This window comes from Apodemus sylvaticus, chromosome 4 (genome assembly GCF_947179515.1).
Source record: "Apodemus sylvaticus chromosome 4, mApoSyl1.1, whole genome shotgun sequence".
Classification (NCBI taxonomy): domain Eukaryota; kingdom Metazoa; phylum Chordata; class Mammalia; order Rodentia; family Muridae; genus Apodemus; species Apodemus sylvaticus.
Window position 1 is genome coordinate 80970546 of NC_067475.1, and position 21081 is coordinate 80991626.

Consider the following 21081-nt stretch of genomic DNA (forward strand, 5'->3'; position numbering starts at 1 on the left):
CACTGTAGGAAGCACCAGTGTCTTATTCTAGCTCCAGCATCTTTCCTATCTAAATGACAAATGAAACAAGCCTGGTCATCATTTCTACACAGCCTTGGCTTGTGGGGTGTTTGCCGCATGCCGTCACATGACAGAGATGGCTCGGCACTTATCTTCATACACCCTCGGCTTTATTTAATATTGTCAAGAAAAAAATTCCATCAGCATGCTTCTGTAGCTTTTAGAGTTAACAAATAAGCACTTTTGCTTTCAGTAGCAGGGATATTTTTAATCCCTTGAAAACATATTATACCCAGGCTTCTATGGTGAATTGAAACATATATACCATCCCTTTCAATTTAACAATGACATCTTGGGAAAAATAAAGTATTCCAGTTTACTTAGGGTGCCTAAGGAGAATTCAAATCATTTCAAATGTTCAAAATGCTAGATTCAGGTGTATTTGCTATTACAAATCTGCTTTATCAGCTACAGTTAGTATTATGGGGATTGTTCTTACTAAATGTTCTTAATCTGAGTCTGAGAAGTCACATAAACTGATGAACATATGTGGATGGAACAGTGCTAGTACTGAGCTAAATGCCAAGAGCCCAAAAAACAAAGCCTAAGCATAATTTATTAAAAAATGTTTAAAATTATAAAAATAATAAAAACAAGAGGTTCAATATTGATAAAAATATTTATCTGTACATAAATGCAACTATTCAATTTCTAAACCAACTTAAGACAATTAAAATTAATCTATCTACACTGTAAATCATTGTTAACAACACTCAATGGTTCAACAGTATACACGTAAGGTACGTAGCCAAATAACAAAATTAGAAGAGGAAGAGGATCTTAATAAAAGTAGGGCTGGAGAGAAGGCTCAGTGGTTAAGAGCACTGACTGCTCTTCCAGAGTCCTGAGTATAATTCCCAGCAACCATATAGTGGCTCACAACCATCTGTAATGAGATTTGACGTGCTCTTCTGGTGTATCTGAAGAAACCTACAGTGTATTAATATACATAAAATAAATAAATCTTTTTTTAAAAAAAGATAACTATCATAACTTAAGGAAAATGCTAAATATCAATATAATACAGACACAGCTCTAAGTAGGTAAAGTGCTTGTTGTACAAGTGTGATGCCCAAGTTAGGACCTAAGGCCCTAGGTAATGCTAGACATAATAGTTTAAGCACCTGTAATCACAGCAAATGCCCACAGAGAGATGCAGAGAGACACAGAGAAGCCCTGTAAGTTCAAAGGCCAAACAGCCTGGCATATACAGCAGTGAAGACGAAACACTGTAGAAAACAAGATAAGTGAAGGCTGACACCTAAGGTTGTCCTCTGTTCTCCATGTGGTAGAACATGCACATTATTCCTCCACCTACCCCACGACTAAATCAGAAGTTACAGTAGTACAGGCTAAAACTGAGAGTGCATAGGTAAGTTGTATCAGTCACCAAGGAGCTACTGAATCAGTGAGGGCTGCTGGGAAGGGGAGAATCAGTTTTCTTGAAGGTATGGACCCTCATAGGTTGACCATGGACCTAGAAGTGTCCACACAAATAAGATCTGGGCCATTAATAAAAATAAAAGACATGAAATTTGGAGAGGCTGGAAGTATGTGAATATTTCAGGTAAGTACAATCAGAATATTGCATGTAAAATTTTCAAAGGATTAATAAAAATACTATATTTGTTAAAAGAACCTGAGTTGTAAAGCATTTTAGAAACTACTACGATAGTTCAAATATTAAACAAGGATACCAGCTAAAATTGGGCAATAGTTAAATAACTGGTTTTCAGGAGAGAGGTAGTAATTATTATCAGTTTAGTCAAATAATCACTAATAACTCAATAGATGAAACAGAGGAGATCCTATCTCATGGATAGCTATTGTGTCATACACAAAACTAGTAAATGTTAATAACACATTTGGAGTTGATCTTGAGCAATGAGACCAGTTGGACAAATAATCAAGAATTAAAGGCTATAACATAGAGAAGCCTATTCCTGGCAAGCATGGGAAAATGAGACTGCTCAAGAGTCCCCAGGCTGAAGCCCTGAGACCAAATGAAAGCTGGCTACTGAAACAGTCCAGGCCAGGAGTCCCACTTTCTAAGGGACAATGCAAACAAGGACAGCTGGAAAGAGTCTTCACTCCTCTACCCTTTGATCCAGTAAGGCCCTCAGCAGACATATGCTCACTAACAGTGCGCATCACTAGACTGTATCACCTAAACTGCCAAACAAATAACCTCTACCACTGCAGGAGGAGGAAAAAAAGCCAACTAGATTCATGAGTATAATTTAAAATTTATCTTAATTTCCTATACAAGGTGATATGCTAGAAGATAATCAATGTCCAAATTTTTCATTTAATCTTCTTTATTGAATATAAGAATATTGATGTAGATATCACTTACTGGTTCTTTTTTTTTTTTTTTTTTTAGAGAATTATGACTAATTCGCCATACTCAGAAGCAATGTAATTAAGTTAGTTATAAAGCAGAGGTATCAAGAGATTTCATCCATCATGCCTAAGAGAAGGGCTTGGGTACAGGAACTAAACACTTCGAAGTACTGTTACCAGTTATTCCATTATAAAGTCAAATTCAGAAAGAAGCGATTTTAAAATTGATTACTTACACTTACCTCTGTTTTTCATGTACTGATATAACAAACTTTAATATGGAGTTCTTATGTTTTTACTTAACAACAATATTTAAATTATAAACACTTACAAAAATACAATATAATATCTTATGACCTATATCAGTCTTTCTTCCAAATGAAGAACCTTTTAAAATTACTCCAGACTTTTCATAATTTAAGACCACAGTAAAATTATTTAAAATATGTGATGTCAAAGAGTACATTAAGCTAAAAATTTTGAGAATGAAAAATAATTATGCCCAATGTAAGAATGTTGAGAATTAAAATAGTGACCTTATTCCCAAAATAATTTGTATTTTTAAAGCTGAGTTAAATATTTTCCATTAAAAAAATTGGGTTCCTTAAAGAAATGGCTCATTCTAATACTAGGGCAGGCAGTAGACAACACCCTGGGAGACTATGTGCCCCAAGAAAATGGACCTGCCAAATATTAATGGGGATATTAGTTGGTCTTCCGTGCACATAGTTCTTATAAAAAAAAAAACTTAAGGTAGGAAGATTTATTTAGAAGGGTTCTGTCCACTGTGGTGGGAAGACATTACTGAGCAGCTCAGACTGTGGTGGCAGCATGTGGTGGCTGTTCACATCACATAGGAGCAGAAAGCACATAGCCACTAGGAACTAGAAACAGCTATCATCTTCAAGGCCTGGCACTAATGACCCACTTCTGCCAGTCAGGTTCTGCCTCCTAAATGTTCAACAGCCCCTTAAGACAGAGCTACTAGCTAAGGAACGAGCTATTAACAAGCCATATCAAAATTAACAATTAGTGTAAGTGAAACCAATGCTCAAATTAAGATGTAGAGATTATAAGATTGGATATAGAACCACATAGAATTAAATACTTTATACAAGAGTACTGTTAAATATAAAGACCAGCCTGGGTGTTCAGACATGCTCCTCTGGGACACTGCAGAGTCAAAGCTTCACAAGAGGATTTGATTTAGGTAACACACTGGAAAGTCATGACAACTGTATTATCAGACAAAACAATGTCTCTCTTAGAATTAGAGAGCATCAAGGTAAAATGTTGTTCCCTTTCCTGGTTGCCCCTCCTCCTGAAAATCCCCTAACCCCTCCCCCTCCCCCTGCTTACCAATCCACTTATTCCTGCTTTCCTGTCCTGGCATTTCCCTATACTGGGTAGCCTTCTCAAGACCAGGGGCCTCGCCTCCCTTTGATGTCCAACAAGGCCATCCTCTGCTGCATATGTATCTGGAGCCATGGGTCCCTCCATTTGTACTCTTTGGGGTTACTGGGTGGTTCAAATTGTTGTTCCTCCTATGACACTGCAAACCCCTTCCGATCCTTGGGTCCTTTCTCTAGCTCATCCATTGGGGACCCTGTGCTCAGTTCAGTGGTCGGCTGAGAGTGTCCCTCTCTGTATTTGTCATGCACTGGCAGAGCCTCCCAGGTGGCAGCTATACCAGGCTTCTGTCAGCAAGCACTTGCTGGCATCCACAATAGTGTCTGGGTTTTGTAATTGTATATGGGATGGATCCCTAGGGGGTGGAAGTCTCTGGATGGTCTTTCCCTCAGTCTCTGCTCCATACTTTGTATCTCCTTCTGTGGGTATTTTGTTTCCCTTTCTTCAAAGGACCAGAGTATCCATAGGTATGGACCATACTTTGTTTTTCCTTCTTCTTGGGCATCATTTGATATGTGAAATGTGTCTTGGGTATTCCACGCTGCTGGGCTAATGTACACTTACCAGTGAGTGCATACCAAGGGCCTCTCCTCTCATTGATGTCCTGACAAGGCCATCCTCTGCTACTTATGTAGCTGGAGCCATGGGTCCCTCCATGTGTACTCTTTGGTTGGTGGTTTTGTCCCTGGGAGCTCTGGTAGTACTGTGTGGTTCAAATTTTTGTTCCTGCTATGGCACTGCAAACTCCTTCAATTCTTTGAGTCCCCTCTCTAGCTCCTCCATTGGAGACCCTGTGCTCAGTTCAATGGTTGGCTGAGAGTGTCCTCCTCTGTATTTGCCATGCACTGGCAGACTTCATAGTCAAACTATGTAGGTCAAACTACATAATTAAAAAAATTAGACTTACATAAATTAAAAAAGGAACCTCAACCTCTAATTTTATACCTAAACTTATTCTAGACAAAACCCCAGCAATATCAGCAAGCACACCATAGAGTAATATATGTTCTAACTTGTTTCTGGAAGAGCCAATTATCACCACTAGGTTACACCGCCCACGCCTGCAGTCTTGGAGCAGCTGCCAGGTTTTCATCTTGCTTTTCACCAGTAAGACTCAAGAAACATTCTATTTTTAACATTGACAGAGGTTTATCTTTCTTTTATGTTTATACCACAATACTTTAAACCTACAGGAATGACTTCCTATTATTCTTTCATATTCCTCTTGAACATTTTATGTGAGAATTTCATGTTATAAAGTGACATAAATTTTTAAATTTTTAATTACTGTAACATAAGCTGTATGATCAACTGATATAAGGGCAATTCAAAAGAAAATGGCCTAAGAACAAACTCTAGAATTTCCTCTAAAGAGAGAATACCACAGTTCATAAGTACTATTAAGTATGAGAATTTTACACTGTTTGAATAATAATGATCATTACTAATGGCTCTTAATTACCTTGTTTGTATCTTACAAAGTTACCACTCAGAATCATTTACTGCAGTATGTCACAGATAGATCTCTGAGTTTGAGGCCAGACTCATCTACATAGTGAGTTCCAGAACAGACAGTGCTACACAGAAAAACCTTGTCTCAGGGGGAAAAAAACCCAAAACAAAATAAAAACATAAACATACAAACAAACAAATAAATGTTATAGGATAGAGAAGGATGAGAAGGTGATGTGAGTATATTTTAAAAATTCAAATGTAGGCCAATTAAAAGGTTCTTAAGTTTAATATTTATAAAGCTACAAAAATATTCCAGCCTGAAACCAGAAGGATGGCACATTATTTAAAAAAAAAAATTGAAACATTTCTCAGGTGTTTGGAAAACAAATTGTAGATAAATGAACAGCAGGTGTCCCTTACTGTGAATCTACAAAAGTTTGTGACTGAAAACTAAAGTAGACAAGTTGAAAACACTGGGGGATAAAACCATTAATGGTGTGTAAATAAAACAATTCATGTATGAATTACCATAAATTGTCACTCCACATGGGGCAGTGCAGCATGATCAGGAAGGAATACCTAACCCCTGAGAAGGATTACTGACTGGCAGTGTGCGCCTGGTGTACATCAGGAGTAGCCATCGCCTTGACAGTAATATTAACCAAAATCCATTTCAGTTACTTCAGTTTATCGTTTTCTGACTAATGTTAAGAAACAGTGTCATCAGAAGCTGCTTAAATTAAGTGTTGGGTTGACCTCTGTTAGAGTCATTTAAAACTTTACCAGAAAGAAACTTCTAGTAAGATGTCTGTTTAATTACTTTACAGAAACAAACACACACACACAGACACTCACACACACCTATTTGTACTTTGATTTACTTGGCATTAAGTTCTTATGAAAGAGTTGCATAACCACAGTTTAAACTAATATGCAAAACTGAACAAGTAATAATTTAAATAATTAAAATAGACTAATATGACAATAAAACATTTTTAGAGATATATAAAAAGCTTACTATAAAGAATTTCCAAATTAAGTAATTTGCTAGCAGAGCAAACTGGCACATACTTGCAAGTTCAGCCTCCGCATCTGGCCCCTAAATGCCGCCCCCCTCTGCCCCCCATCACACGACTATACTCAAGACAGCGGCTCTGGCCATCTGACTTGTTTATTCCTTGCTGCGTTTCCTGACTATTCATTTTCCTTGCATCACTTTCTTCTATTAAATTAAGAGTTTCACTTACTCTGTGATATTACTTATTGCTGTACTTCCTAAAGCCTCTGATTCTGGATATTTCTTTACATCTTTCTGGTTGCTTAGTTCTTTGTCACCTTTTTATACTGGAGGCTGTGCATAAATGTTTACTATATCAGGCTGTACCCCACTTTTAAAAATGAGGTGCTAAAATAGCAGACCTGTTCTGAAATACATTCTGAAACCATTTTGTGCTATCCAGACTACAACTCCCAAACATCATGGGAAAACATTTATGCTGTAATCTCTAAGATCAAATGGCACATTGCAGCACCCATATTTGATGCAAGGAGTAAAAAGTGCGTCTCATCAGCCACTTATTTTCTTGCACTATACTTTTAAAACAATTTAAGATTGATTATTTTTTATTCTAATGTTACAAGGCTTTCTTTTCTATAGCTTGAATTCCTTTGGTTTCTGTGAATCCCAACAAACAGAAAACAAAGTAAATGCTGTTTTACCCACATTTAAGCAATATTCTCACCACCCGAAAACATTCTTTCCCTCTGTGACAACTAGATGGTATATTGATTCCTGGTGTATCTGCTACAGGGCAGACTGAAAGCACTGGCATTCGTCAGAAACAGCACTTAAAACTTGAAGAGATAAAGAAGTGCTGTCTGATCAACAACAGTTAAATGTCGGTAGTCAATTCCAGGTCAAGATGTTCACTGTATAGTAAATGTGCATGTTTGAGAGAAGTATCTCATGCATAAAAATATGCATATCAATGTGCCACAGCAGAAGGAGGATGAGAATGCACCAAATACAATCAGCAGCTACTCAGCAATGAGTAAATAAATTCAGTGCCACTTTGTCATTGGGCTCCTCTTTGGGCTGCTCAGAATTTCTTTGTAAGAAACATTAACTGGGCAGGAGCAATGGAAGCTGTAGATCACAGAGGGCAAGTACAGCACTGTAACATGGTTAGAAAAACAGTGAAACACATGTGAGTACATAGAGCTATGGGCAGACTTTAAGACTGAGTTTTCATAAACTGTTTTCAGAAATTATGCAGTGTTGGGTGCACAATGATACTCAAGAAAGAGTTAATAATCATTAAAAATCAGGTAAATGCTACTCTCAGGGACTCTACTTTTAAACAAACACACGGGCTTTTTACTTTTTTGTATCAAAAAGCCTATGTTAACCATTAAATTTTTTATCATACACTGGGACAAAAGCAAGCAAGGGTTCTATAAAAAAAAAAAGTGTCTCTTTCAAAGCATTATTATGCTGAGGATGCATTAATTATCAGCTTCATCAGGGATGAGAATGAAGTGAGTCCACAGTACGTAGGTGCTATATTCAACCCCAAAAGGGAAAGCAAACCTAAACACACCCCAGCACATACATGCACATACTTCAGTAAAACTAGGTACAGCGGGCTGTACAGGAAATGCACTGCTTCCTTTTTATATTATTGCTCTGCAGGCCTCTGCATTAAAATATAGTCAGTTATAAACATACAGATCCAGTTACAATTATATTTATATAGTTTTCAACTTGAGTTCTGTGCACTAGCAGTGTAAGCTATGGATGGAGCTTTCTTATCCTCACAGTGCCTCAGTTTCTCCTTTGTAAGACAGCAATTGTGTTATCTACATTTAAAGATCTGAATGAAGGTTAAACTAGTTATCACATGTGAAATGCTTAGACAAATTCCTAGCAAATCAGAAGCACTCAAGAAACACCAGAAATAATAGAACAGTACCTTGCATTTTTGCCTTTTGAATTGCATAGCCAATATGAATGAGTTTTCATTACTTTTTAACTTCCAATAAGTGGCTATCTGCAGTGCTGTGATCTAAGAACAAGTTTTTGGAGCATATACCCAGATTATATTAAGAATACATATTATTATATATCCCAACATCATACAGATCAAAGAAGGGAAATAAACATGCATCAAAACATGATGGTTTTCCTTTCTTAGAAAACTGCTTTATATTATCCAAAGTATTAAAAAAAATAGAAATCACAGGTAAAAAATCTAGAAAACAATCACCACAACAAAAACAAAAACAACCCTATTCCAGAACGTCTTAGCCATTTTGTGCTGGCCAGAACTACAACTCCAAAACATCATGGGACAGGACATGAAAGGACATTTGTAAATGGAAACCCACCTTAGTTATAACATCAGGTAAAGGGAAAACAAAACGAAAATGGTGATTCTTAATTATACCGAAGAGGTAGGTAGAATATAAAATCAATGCATATTTACAAAATAGATCAAAACCACCCCACACTCTACACGTGGTGAGGTCGGTCACAGTGTCACACCAGCGATGACATAGTAAAGAAGATGAGGGAGGGGAATGAGCTCCATCAATGACCCCTGCTTTTTTGGCTTTGAAATTATAAACTATTATGATACTTCAAATATAAAAACATGCATTTTTTATCCCCTTTTCAACTTGATGCAGACTTAACCTTTTCAACACATTGACAATATCAATCTATAGTTACTGCAAAGACATAGTGAAAATGTTTTTAAAGTTTGCATTTCTAAGAAGATAATTTTTTTTACACTGTTCCATTCACACTTTTCTATGGTAAAAGATTGATCATCACAAATAGAATTCAGAAGAAAGGGTGTTGATTATAGAAATGCAGCATCAGAGAGAAAATTCCCTATGGAACACAGGAAAGCTTATCAAATAAAACTGTAGCTCTGAAAACCAGCTTTGAGGAAATTAAATGGACATAAACAATTTGATACATCTTAAAGCTAGTGGAGCTACATTATCTGCTCAGCAATAGGGTAAGGTCTGCCCATGCTTTAAATCACACTCTGCACTGTATCTCTTCTCAGATTTCAGAAGCTTATGTAAACAAATAGTAATGTCTGCTAAATGTATGCTTTGGGACAGATTTTAATATAATTCCAACATAATCATCATTTGTATACATAGAACCTATTTATATACAAGATGTGTTCTTGAAAATTTATGTATAAGCAATATTTAGACACATATTACAAAGATTATAGATCTTTCTACTACAAGTATTCGGCAGTTTTATTAAATAAATGAATATTATTAATAGATAGAGTAGAATTTCCAAATATGCAATGCACTTATTTCATTTAAGAAATGTAGTTAATTCCAAAATCAACAATTTCATTAATAATTAATGGAGCCATCATCATGGTAGAATTCTATTCTCATGGTCTTAAATGACACCAAAGCCATCTGAAGAATGGCCGCTGATTGAGAGGGGGGGTAGGTTACTTTTTATTCATAATTTAATTTTATATTTTACTTATTCATTTTACATCCACTCACTACTCCCCTTCGTCATCCCATCCCACAATCCTTCCCCCAGAGGAAATCTGTTTCTAAAATTCCCCACTTCCTAAAAACTACAGTGCATTTCACTACTGAATGGGGAGCACGTGAGGCTCTTTCTGAAAGCACTTTTTATAAGTAGTCCTTTCCCAACCAAAAGTAAAATCTCATAATTTCTCAAAATATGAAAATGAATACCATTACAATTGAAAAAATTAGAGATAATAAAGGCACTAAATTACATAAAAACACTTTTATTTTGATGTGTGTGTGTGTGTGTGTGTGTGTGTGTATGTAGGTGTGTTTGTATGTGCATGTGTGTGTGTCTATGTATGTTTGTGTGTGTGTACACATGCAGATGTGAATGTTCTTGACTGTTTTGGGACCAGAGATTAAATTAACAACAAGATGGTTTTCTTAAATGCTTTTCTACTTTATATTTTTGTTCAGGGTCTCATTGAGCGTAGATCCCACATTTGGTTAGACTAGCTGTCCAGCAAGCCTTGGGGATCTGTTTGTCTTTACACTCCAGCACGAAGCTTCCGGGGCATACATGACACCACATTAGTAAGATCTGGATACAGCTCCTCATGTTTGCGTAGCAAGCATTTTCCTTACTAGGACATCTTCCCTGACCACACAAGATATTTCTTATGCCTTTGCTTCTGTTATGTCCATCTTTTTGTGGCTATGATCATATATGGGTGGAGACTAATGAAAGTAACTTTCTGTTTTGATTTAGCTGGCCTCCTTTGTACTTGAATATAACCAAAAATTTGAAAATCAGAATTGTTGTTGTTTATCCAGTGGAGCATAGAAACAACCTTACATTTATGCAAATGAAATCATGATGCTATTAGTTAAAATAATACTTTCCATGAAAGAAAAATTAGATGATACATTCCTTAGAAATGGCAATAATAGGGCTAAAGAGACGGCTCAGCCATTAATAGCTGGACTCACAACAAAAATTATCAACAAATTGGGAAAAGATCTTCACCAATCCTACATCAGATAGAGGGCTAATATCCAATATATATAAAGAACTCAAGAAGTTAGACTCCAGAAAACTGAACAACCCTATTAAAAAATGGGGTACAGAGTTAAACAAAGAATTCTCACCTGAAGAACTTCGGATGGCGGAGAAGCATCTTAAAAAATGATCAACTTCATTAGTCATTAGGGAAATGCAAATCAAAACAACCCTGAGATTTCATCTTACACCAGTCAGAATGGCTAAGATTAAAAATTCAGGAGACAGCAGGTGTTGGAGAGGGTGTGGAGAAAGAGGAACTCTCCTCCACTGCTGGTGGGGTTACAAATTGGTACAACCACTCTGGAAATCAGTCTGGCGGTTCCTCCGAAAACTGGGCACCTCACTTCCAGAAGATCCTGCTATACCACTCCTGGGCATATACCCAGAGGATTCCCCACCATGTAATAAGGATACATGCTCTACTATGTTCATAGCAGCCCTATTTATAATTGCCAGATGCTGGAAAGAACCCAGGTATCCCTCAACAGAAGAGTGGATGCAAAAAATGTGGTATATCTACACAATGGAGTACTATTCAGCCATTAGAAACAATGAATTCATGAAATTCTTAGGCAAATGGATGGAGCTAGAGAACATCATACTAAGTGAGGTAACCCAGACTCAAAAGGTTAATCATGGTATGCACTCACCAATAAGTGGATATTAACCTAGAAAACTGGAATACCCAAAACATAATCCACACATCAAATGAGGTACAAGAAGAAAGGAGGAGTGGCCCCTGGTTCTGGAAAGACTCAGTGAAGCAGTATTCGGCAAAACCAGAACGGGGAAGTGGGAAGGGGTGGGTGGGAGGACAGGGGGAGAGAAGGGGGCTTGAGGGAATTTCAGGGAGTGGGGTGCTAGAAAAGGGGAAATCATTTGAACTGTAAATAAATTATATCGAATAAAAAAATTAAAAAAAAAATGACATGATAGTCTACATAAGTGACCCCCCCCCAAAAAAAAGAAATAGTAATAAAATACAAGAAAAATTTAATGTGAATAAAGAATTCTGTCAGAAATTTCTGATTGAAAATAATGTCTGGAAACATTCTTCTGATTGTATTTCAATGAATATTCAAAACAAAAGCAGGTAGTCTACTTAATAGAGAGAAAACAAAATAAGAGCTATAGGATTATGGAGGGAGCCTATTGTACTGGCCTATCAAACTAATACAAATTTCATTCACTAGATAGCACAGTAACAATAAACTGGCATCTATAAATAGATTTTCCCATCTTATTAGGTTTAGTAATAAATTTATAGTAGAGAAAACAGAAAAGTTTTATTGCTTCTGTGCTACTAAGATCAAACATGTAAGGCAAGGACCCTCTATCACTGGGCTATACTCTGAGTCCAGGAAAAAAATTTGAGAGTATAACAAATTACAAAATGTAGGGAGTCTATGGAAACTCATATTTCTAGAAAAAGGAAAAACAAGAGCAAAGATGCAAATATACAAAGATACAAAGGCAAATACAAGGTATGTGACAACTAGAGTTTGAACAAAGATGGTTACAAAAGCTGAGAAAAAATTGCTATATAGGACAAAGATTATATCTCAAATGCTTCTGTTTATCAGTTGGAAAATGTCAGATTTGCATCGATGACACTGCCTTTGGATAGACTAGGAATTATTCTCCAACATTCCTGATGTTCATCATGCCCAGGATAGATAAACAGAATATCTTGTCCTGACATGGTGAAAGAAACTGGATGGGTGAGCGAACTTTTCCCAGGAAACCATTTCTGTGAAAGAAGGAAGCACAAGAAGCAGGTGGATCTGACATTCTGAAAAGTTTCACACATTTTTTGAGCAGTGGGAAAACAAGAAAATGCACAATGGAAGATATGGAAGCACTGTGAGAGAATGAAGGAACCCCTCAGGAAAGGGACTGAAACAATGACATCACTTCAGCAGTGAAATATGGCAGAGAAGCTAAGCTCTGAAGTCAGGAAGACTTCCTACATCTAGTGATAAACTAAGAAGGCTTATGGATAGGAAATGCATAAGTCAAAATCAGATTTGAAGAGGACCCACCTCTTCAAATGCTAGGTTGTGATCCCAGAATTCTGGAGGCTGTGGGAGTACAGCTGGAGGTTAGGACTGATCTGATTTACATAGTGAATTCTAAGACAGCCTCAAACAAACAAACAAACAAAAACAAAACAACAACAAAAAAACGATGATCCACATGCCTGTGGTTGAGGAATTACCAGAGGAGAAGAGGAAACATATAAGCCTGGCGCCCTGAAGCAGGAGGTCTCTTGTTTTTGGTAGGAGAGTTCTGTTCAGAGCTTTCCTTATTCATTTTGTTAAATACAAATGCCCTTAGAAGATTTTAACGAAGGACAATGCTTCCTTGAATGCATATGAGAAAGGAGTACAACAATTTTTAACTTGTTACTTACTTTTTTATAATAGTATTTTTAAATTTTATGCTAAATAGCAAAATGTATTTAAAAGGTAAAAAAATATATTAAAGGTAAAATGTCATTTAAAAAATTTTAAAACGAATCAAAGTAATTGTTTTAATGAAAGACAAACATTTTTCAGATAATTACTTAAAATATTACCTTGGACAAATCTCTGAAATTGCTTGGCAAGGTAAGATCTAATTCTTCTGACTCATAATTAGTGATGACCCAGGGAAACACAGGATACTGATTTAGGTCATTATAACTCCGCCCTGGTAAGGAAAAAAAAAAAACCACTTTTAATTTAGTGTAAAACATGAAAAATTATTAAAAGTAAAAAGAAAAACTAATGATTTGGGTGTTATTAGCTTTAATGTTTGTTACCTCATTCAGTCTTTGAAATCATACAGTGAAACTGATGTCATTAGTATTACACACTGTCTTGATGAAAATACTTAGGCTCAAAGCTTCAGAGCTTTCCTGAAGTCACCTGACTAGTAATGCTGAAAACATACTATAATTTATGTATGTGGTTTTAAAGTTTATGTTCTGTCAAACTCACTTGACTTTGTTATCTGAAAGCTAATTCCAAATCCAATGCCCTTTGTGGAGTGAGGGGAGAGCTGGGAACTGAAGCTAAGACACTGAGTATACTATATACATGCTCTACCATGTACAAGTGGACTCTAAGTACACTCTCAGGCACAAAACCATGTTTATTAAGGCTAAAAAGGAATTTATTCTGATAGAAAAGCTCAAAATGACAATCACTTCTCTGTTGCCAGTTAGTTAATCAACTATCCAAATATTCACCAATTTTCAATTGACCAACCAACCAGGCAGTCAGCCAACCAGGTGAGGTTAGTAGCAGATCATGTGTTTAACATGGGCATGCCTGCACTAAGCAACCCTGAGATCCTGCAGCACCTTCCTGACGGATGCTCTGGAGATGATACGCAGCACTACCATTGCTCTCGCTCTGCTCACCCTGAATGCTCTCCAATACTCACCTCGAAACCAGTGAGATATTTACTGACATACTAACAATCACTGCAAATATGCATGCTAAAGATGAGGTAGCCTTTGTATATTACATTCCAGTTTTCTGGGTGTTACCATTCTAGGAAAGTGGTGGAGTGCATGGGATAATTGATTCTGCTGTCAAGATGCAAGCATGTGAATCCTGGATGTACTGTTAATCAATCTATAGCCTATTTTTGATTAAACTTATATTAAATAGATTTTATAGCTGAAGTACAAGGGGAAAGAGACTATTAATATTGATTAATATTAATACTGTTTATCTTAATTTTCTCTCTCAAAGATATTCTGCTATCATAATACATAGGTGAATATTGAAATAATTATCTATACATACTATTGACATCCAACCTGATGTGGCTAACTAGGTTTCCCTCACTCCTCTTGTGCTTGAGGCTTATTAGAACAAATTAATGATCTGTGAAGTCTCAAAAACTTGTAAGTGTACTGTGTGTGCAGGGGCCCTCGGAGGCCAGAGGAAGCCATTGTATCACCTGAACCTGGAGTTACAGGTGGTTCTTAGAAATCTGATGTGGGTTCTGCAAATACAGTACAGGCTTTTAACCTGTTGAGCCTCTGTCCAGCCTCATCTCACAAAATTTTAACAAGAGGAACACTCTTCTTATGTCATCATACTGTTAAAGTCTTAATTTATTATTAATTATATATTATATAAAATATAATATATAATTTTATATAATAAAAATTATATAAAAATAATTTTTTTTTCAGAAAAATAACCAAGCACTTTAAAAGTTCTTTTCTTGAAGGAAACCTTAAAACCTGCTAAATCAGCAGCTAGGAGGGTCCTTTTACTGGCCAATGAATAATTCCATTAGTAAGAGAGGCTAGCAAAGAATAATTACGTAAATTTTTTAGTTAGCTACAGCAATGCTGACTTGGATCAGGCAAACTCTGATTTTAAGTTGTTGTGATCCCTGTGTCATTAAGGCTGACAGACACTATTCTACTAACTTTATGTAGTAGAAGTCTAGGAGACATTGTTCTGCTGTGGTCAAAGTCACAAAAAGTGGTGCAAAATCAGTTACTTTATAAATAAGTTCTCCAAGGAAGTCAAGTCAGAAAAACCACTCCAGAAAATACAGGTCTGTTCTATTTCATCTAAATGGCAATCTACAATAAAAGGTTTCCAAGGCTCTCTTTACCCGTGTGCATGTGTGCGTGCGTGTATGATAATTCATGTTCTCTAGTAGAGATAGAGAAAGCATTCAATCTCCTGGACGAGGAGATCCTCAGCTGGGTGGGAGGCAGACTCAGCGGAGCTCAGTGACCCAGACCTTGCCTCTGTACTGTAAGTCAACAGCCATTACCCCAAGTGGAAGGAGTGTCTCTTTATATCCCAAGTGGAAGGAGTGTCTCTCTGCCGAGCTAGCTCTTAGAACTTGAGACAACAAAACAGCTTCCACTTGGGCAAAGACAGAATAGTGCTAGAGTCTTGCTGTGGAGGTGGGTTGCAGTGTATCAGAGAACTGTGTCACTAACACATTGAAGCTGAAGGCTCAGAAGGCTTTCTGGATTGTTTTTAAACAGAACAATGTGAAAACACTCAAGATTGAAAAGTTGCATTTAAAGTGAGATCATTTCCAAGGTTCCTATTACTAGCCGATTATCCCGGGTGTGGTTTCTCTGGTGTTAGGATTAATTTGACTTAAGGCAGTTATATAAAGTGATTTTTTTTAATCCTTAAAAAAAGTGGGAGATGTATAAATTGTTAATGACTTGGAAGTGTTTGCTTTTTCCTGAGGAAAAGTGAATTTCTTAGAATATTTGGCTTGCCCTGTAATTTAAATTAAAATAAAATTTTGGAGAAACTGAAAAAAAAAAAGTCCTTTTCTTTCTTCTTCAGTTTCTACTTCCTTGATACAATTTAGATATTAGTAGGCAGTAACTCCTTCATATTGTACTATCTGGCTTAATAATCCCAATAATTAAAAGCTCATCAAATAAGAGTATAAACTGCTCAGTGATTAGACTTTAATTATATTAAACTGAACACATAGCTACTAAATACCTACTGACTATAAAATGTATCATGAGAGTATATGAATCTACATGTGGCACAGGTAACTATAAAAGAAATATTAATAATACCTAATGCACATGTTAGTGTACATTCTAAACAAATTATTAATTCTACTTTTAAAGAATTTATTTATATAAAAGGATTTATTTAAAAGAGACTGTAGGAAAACAGAAGCTATATGAGAGTAGGGCCACATCATTAAGAGTTTCTTAATGTGTTACTAGGCATTCAACTGAATTTAGTTAACTGATTTACTACATACAAAAATGTCCATTAAATGTGTGAATCTTCCCAACCCATAGTGTTTAAAAATTCTTTAGTTAATAGTTATATGATTACTACTAATGTCAACATAATTCTTCACACTTTATTCAAGTCTTGTTCTTAACTAACTACAAGAAGGCTTCCCTGTAACTGATAAAACACAAATGTGAGCCCTTCAACTTCCCATTTTCACAATACTGTTTTCTCTACTTCTCAAGCAGAATCTTTTCTTCACTGACAGCAATTCCTTCCCCCAGGCCTTGAATCCTTTTCCATCATAACTTGACTCATACTTCCTTCTTTCCATTTCTCAGTGTCTCCCTGCTGCCTTAACCCATCTTCCCTCTGCTATCACAGTTTAGAAAACTATTCTATAGACAAACCTCACACCTGACTCCATCTATACAAGCAATCATTTATGCTTGCTTTGAAAATGAGTCCCCTTCAAGTAACACGAAGTCCCCAAGCAATAAAGCCTTATCTTCATCCTCCCTCCTATATCCCCATGACAGAGTTTCTCTGCCTAGCCCTGGCTCTCCTGGAACTCGTAGAGCAGGCTGGACTCAATCTCAGGCCCTGTCCACAGAGTACTGGGATTATAGGTGCTCCATCACTACCCATCTTACAATCACTAATTCTCCCTTACTTTGCAGAACATTGGGCTCTCAGATTCACGTCATTCTCCTTCTCTATCTGTTAACTCCAAGATTACCATTTCTGTTCTCTCCTTTCTTTCTTCTCTCACACACCTGCTCCACACTCTTACCTCACTACTTTCTTACCAGCTGCCCTGCTGATCTCATCTCTCACTCAGCAATTTCCTCTCTGCCAACAAAACCCCAAACCCTGCTTCTAGATTTAAATATTCTATGGCTTCTGTCAAATGCTGTTGCAGACATTTCACGTCGATGTCGTGCCAGGGAGGAAGACACTCTCCTCCACTAGGTTTCTGATAATGGCACCAGTCTCCCATCAGTGAGGAGCCAGTACATCTGCTCTGACAGCCGTCAGTTGTAGTCACATGCTGTTGCTGATAAACTCCTACAGTGAAAGCTATTGCCATTCTCCAGGGAAGACCTTCATGACATTTACAGGTGACTGCTCCACAACTGTGCCTTCTGCATTGTCTCTATACCCCAGTTTACCAACTTACCTAAAAGCTCCATGATAATTTGTTATAGCTCTAATAAGACATATTCTCAAAACCTTTGCAAACTTTCCCAATGAACTGCTTGCTAAATCAGACTGAAGATAATCTACCCCAATATCTCCATGCTAAATTAACTTTTCTTATATTTAGAAGCAATCTGCATTATTTCCACATACATTTTTGAGAACACAATTATACCATGGACTTTTCTCCAGACACTATACTTTGTTTTTCCCATCTTTGTGTGCTTCCTTTCCTTTCAGCTTTACACAGTCTAATTTATGACCTCCCAACCTCTTCTGTTACAATAACATCTTCACATGACCAATGAAAGCTGTATTTCTTCTTTGCCTTTTTTTTTTTTTTTTTTTTTTTTTTTTTTTTTGGTTTTTTTGAGACAGAGTTTCTTTGTGTAGCCCTGGCTGTCCTGGAACTCACTCTGAAGACCAAGTTGGCCTCAAACTCAGCAATCCACCTGCCTCCCAAGTGCTGGGATTAAAGGCGTGCACCACCACTGCCCAGCTCTTCTTTGGCTTCTTAAATTCTCTTACTACACGTCTGAAATCTATATTCTCTCGTTCTATAATCATAGGTTAAGCATCTCTAATCCACAAATCTGAAACCCAAAGCATTCAGGCACCAAGTTTCAGTCTTCAGAGCACTTTGGATTTGAGTGGTTGAATTAAGGGAGTTCACCTCATAACCCACACATACATTGCAAAACTGAGAAATGCTGGCACCTGCAATCATTCCTGTTCTAAACATTTCAAATAAGGGACATTCAGCTTGTACTGATATTGCTAAGTAACTTCTTTGGGAGTATAAAAAAAAATACCTGTATCTTTTTGTATATCTTTTGTGCCTCAAAGGCACCGTGTCAGTTTGTTGAAATGAAGTACAAATGTCACTCTAGTAGACTTCCTGTTTGCTTATTCTAGGTGCAAAGTATGGACATGCTTTATTCTTCAAAGTGACAGTTCCAATGATGACTTTCCATATTGCATGTGATTATAATCTTGTTAGGCATCTAATCCTTATATTTTCACATTTGGGTCTTAATATACACATTCCTTTACCTATCATACCTACTGTCTCATCAAATAACATTTCTAACATTATAAGTTCTGAATTTTATACTGGTCTTCATTTCTACTATTTCAAAGTAGTCCTGTTTTATACTACATGGTTGTAGATTCTTTTCTTTTTGGAAAATTTTATTTCTCAAGTAGCCCCTGTTCATATGTGAAGTTGCAAATTTTAGTAGGAATCTACTTTCTTTAGAGATTTAAACAGCAATAAAAATGTATCTTGATACTAAAAATAATCTAAGCATATCACAATGGACATTTGATCCCTAAAATAAGTCAAGATATGCATTTAATTTACCTGCTATTGTGTTGAGAAACATCAAGTACTCGAAGTTTGAAATCTCTCTGTGCTGCCACCGCTGAGTCATATTTGAAGCTTTAAATAGCTGACGTGGAGTGGCTAATGAAATACGCCTGCGAAGAAGAGAATTTGAGATAATGGTAACTTGATATTAATTATACTATAATAATGAATCATGAATTATCTGTACTTATTCAATATTCTTAATGAAACCCATAATTCTGAAAATTAGTATCCATGTCAGATCAATGAATATTAGCAATGTTTCAAACTAAAATTGTAAAATACCAAGTGATGTGTACTAGTAATAAGTATACTATTTATGTTATGCCCATTCAGGAAAGCAGTCATAATGTCACTGTAATATTTAGGTCGCATACAGGTTGATTAAAAAAGTATGATCAATAGCTCTACAAAATGTATAAAATTGCATTCACATGTCTATTAGCTTTATAAAACATCCCTTAAAAATTAAACATATATATTATAATTTAAAATATTGTATTTTCTCAGATCCTGTAACAAGGGAAAAGAGAAATCTAAGTAATCTGTAGGATAGAATGAAGAAAGTAACCATTGACATTTTATGTAGTTCCTTAGAAGACCCAGTTAGAGAAATGTAAATGCTCGGATACAATTGGCTAGCAGAGAAGTAGTGTGAAACAGGAGTGAGTGGAGGAGTGGATGTGAAGGACAATTAAACATCTGATGCCAGGTCTCAGAAGTCAGCAGTGTTGTGGTTCTCCCTATCACCAAGAGCCAAGCAATTACATAATGAGAAGATTTACTGAGGCATAGTTTATAACTTACAGTTGTTCATTCTAAGAGTATAAAACTGAAAGACTAGAAAAGTTTACAGTTTTGTATTATTAGCACAATCTACTATATAGCATTTTCTTTACAACAAAACTACCTTCTCTGCATTTGCAGTTAATTTCCTCTCCAAGACCGACTTTGAAGCAAAGATACCTCCAATTGCCCTGCATTCTCTGGCCATTTCCCGTACCACACATGGCATTGCAATCTTCTATCAAGCTTCATAGTCAGTCATTTTCTTTCTTTCTTTTTTTTTTTAAAGCCCAACAAAATGATCATATAATTAGTCATTTTTCTTATTGCTTTATAGTATTCTATTTTATGAATACAGAAAATATATTTTGTATAATTCAGGCACACTTAAAATTGCTTCTAGTTTTATGTTGTTGTGGACATTCACATATACATCACTGAATGAACATGTTTTTCATTTCCTTTGGAGAGATTCTTAGAGGTAAATAGCTAATTGTACATTGAGTTTCTTTCCAACTGCTTACCAAACTATCAAACTCTTTTCCAAAGTAGTGGGACTGTTAAATATTCTAATAAGCAATACAGGAATGATCCACACATCCTTGCCAACACCCTCTATGAGTTGTATGTGTTTTTATTCAAGTGGAAATGCCTCACATGGTTTCAGTAGCCCCTGAATCCTGCTGAGAATCCTGCTGTGGTGTGGCCCCTTGCTAACATAGCCTGTGCTTGCTGTGTTGGTGATGTTTTTGTTCTTTAGAGAGGATTTTATCAGTTTGTTGAAATACTTTTTTATTGCGAGTTAGTCCAGAGTTTACAAATATATGCCAGAATTTGTCAAATGTTTTTCTTTGAGGTTTTGGTAATTTTATTTATTAAACTATATATATTTATTTCCAGATTTAAACCTTTAAACTTAAAACTTTAACCAGAGTTAAACAGATTTAAACTGCATTTCTAGGTATTTGATAATGATTTACCCATACTACTGAATTTGGTTTGGTAAATTTTGTTAAGGAGTTTCTGTATGTGTCCACAAGAATTATTAATTCATAATTATCTGTTTTCTCCTCATGAGGTGCACTGCACACAGAGTGAGTCAGGAGATGTTTTACCATGTTTGTTCCACA

At 36.2% G+C, this 21081-nt stretch overlaps 1 protein-coding gene across 6 annotated transcripts in view; it reads right to left on the bottom strand.

The window, feature by feature from the left end:
- Lrba (LPS responsive beige-like anchor protein) overlaps nt 1–21081 on the bottom strand; it is a 583194-nt gene that overhangs the window by 155901 nt on the left and 406212 nt on the right. For all 6 annotated transcript variants that reach the window (XM_052180236.1, XM_052180237.1, XM_052180235.1 and 3 more), the window contains 2 exons: nt 19160–19275; nt 13434–13546 (listed from right to left, as the gene is read on the bottom strand). In XM_052180236.1, coding sequence (XP_052036196.1) covers nt 13434–13546; nt 19160–19275 — 229 coding nt within the window. The remainder of the gene's footprint in view (nt 1–13433; nt 13547–19159; nt 19276–21081) is intronic.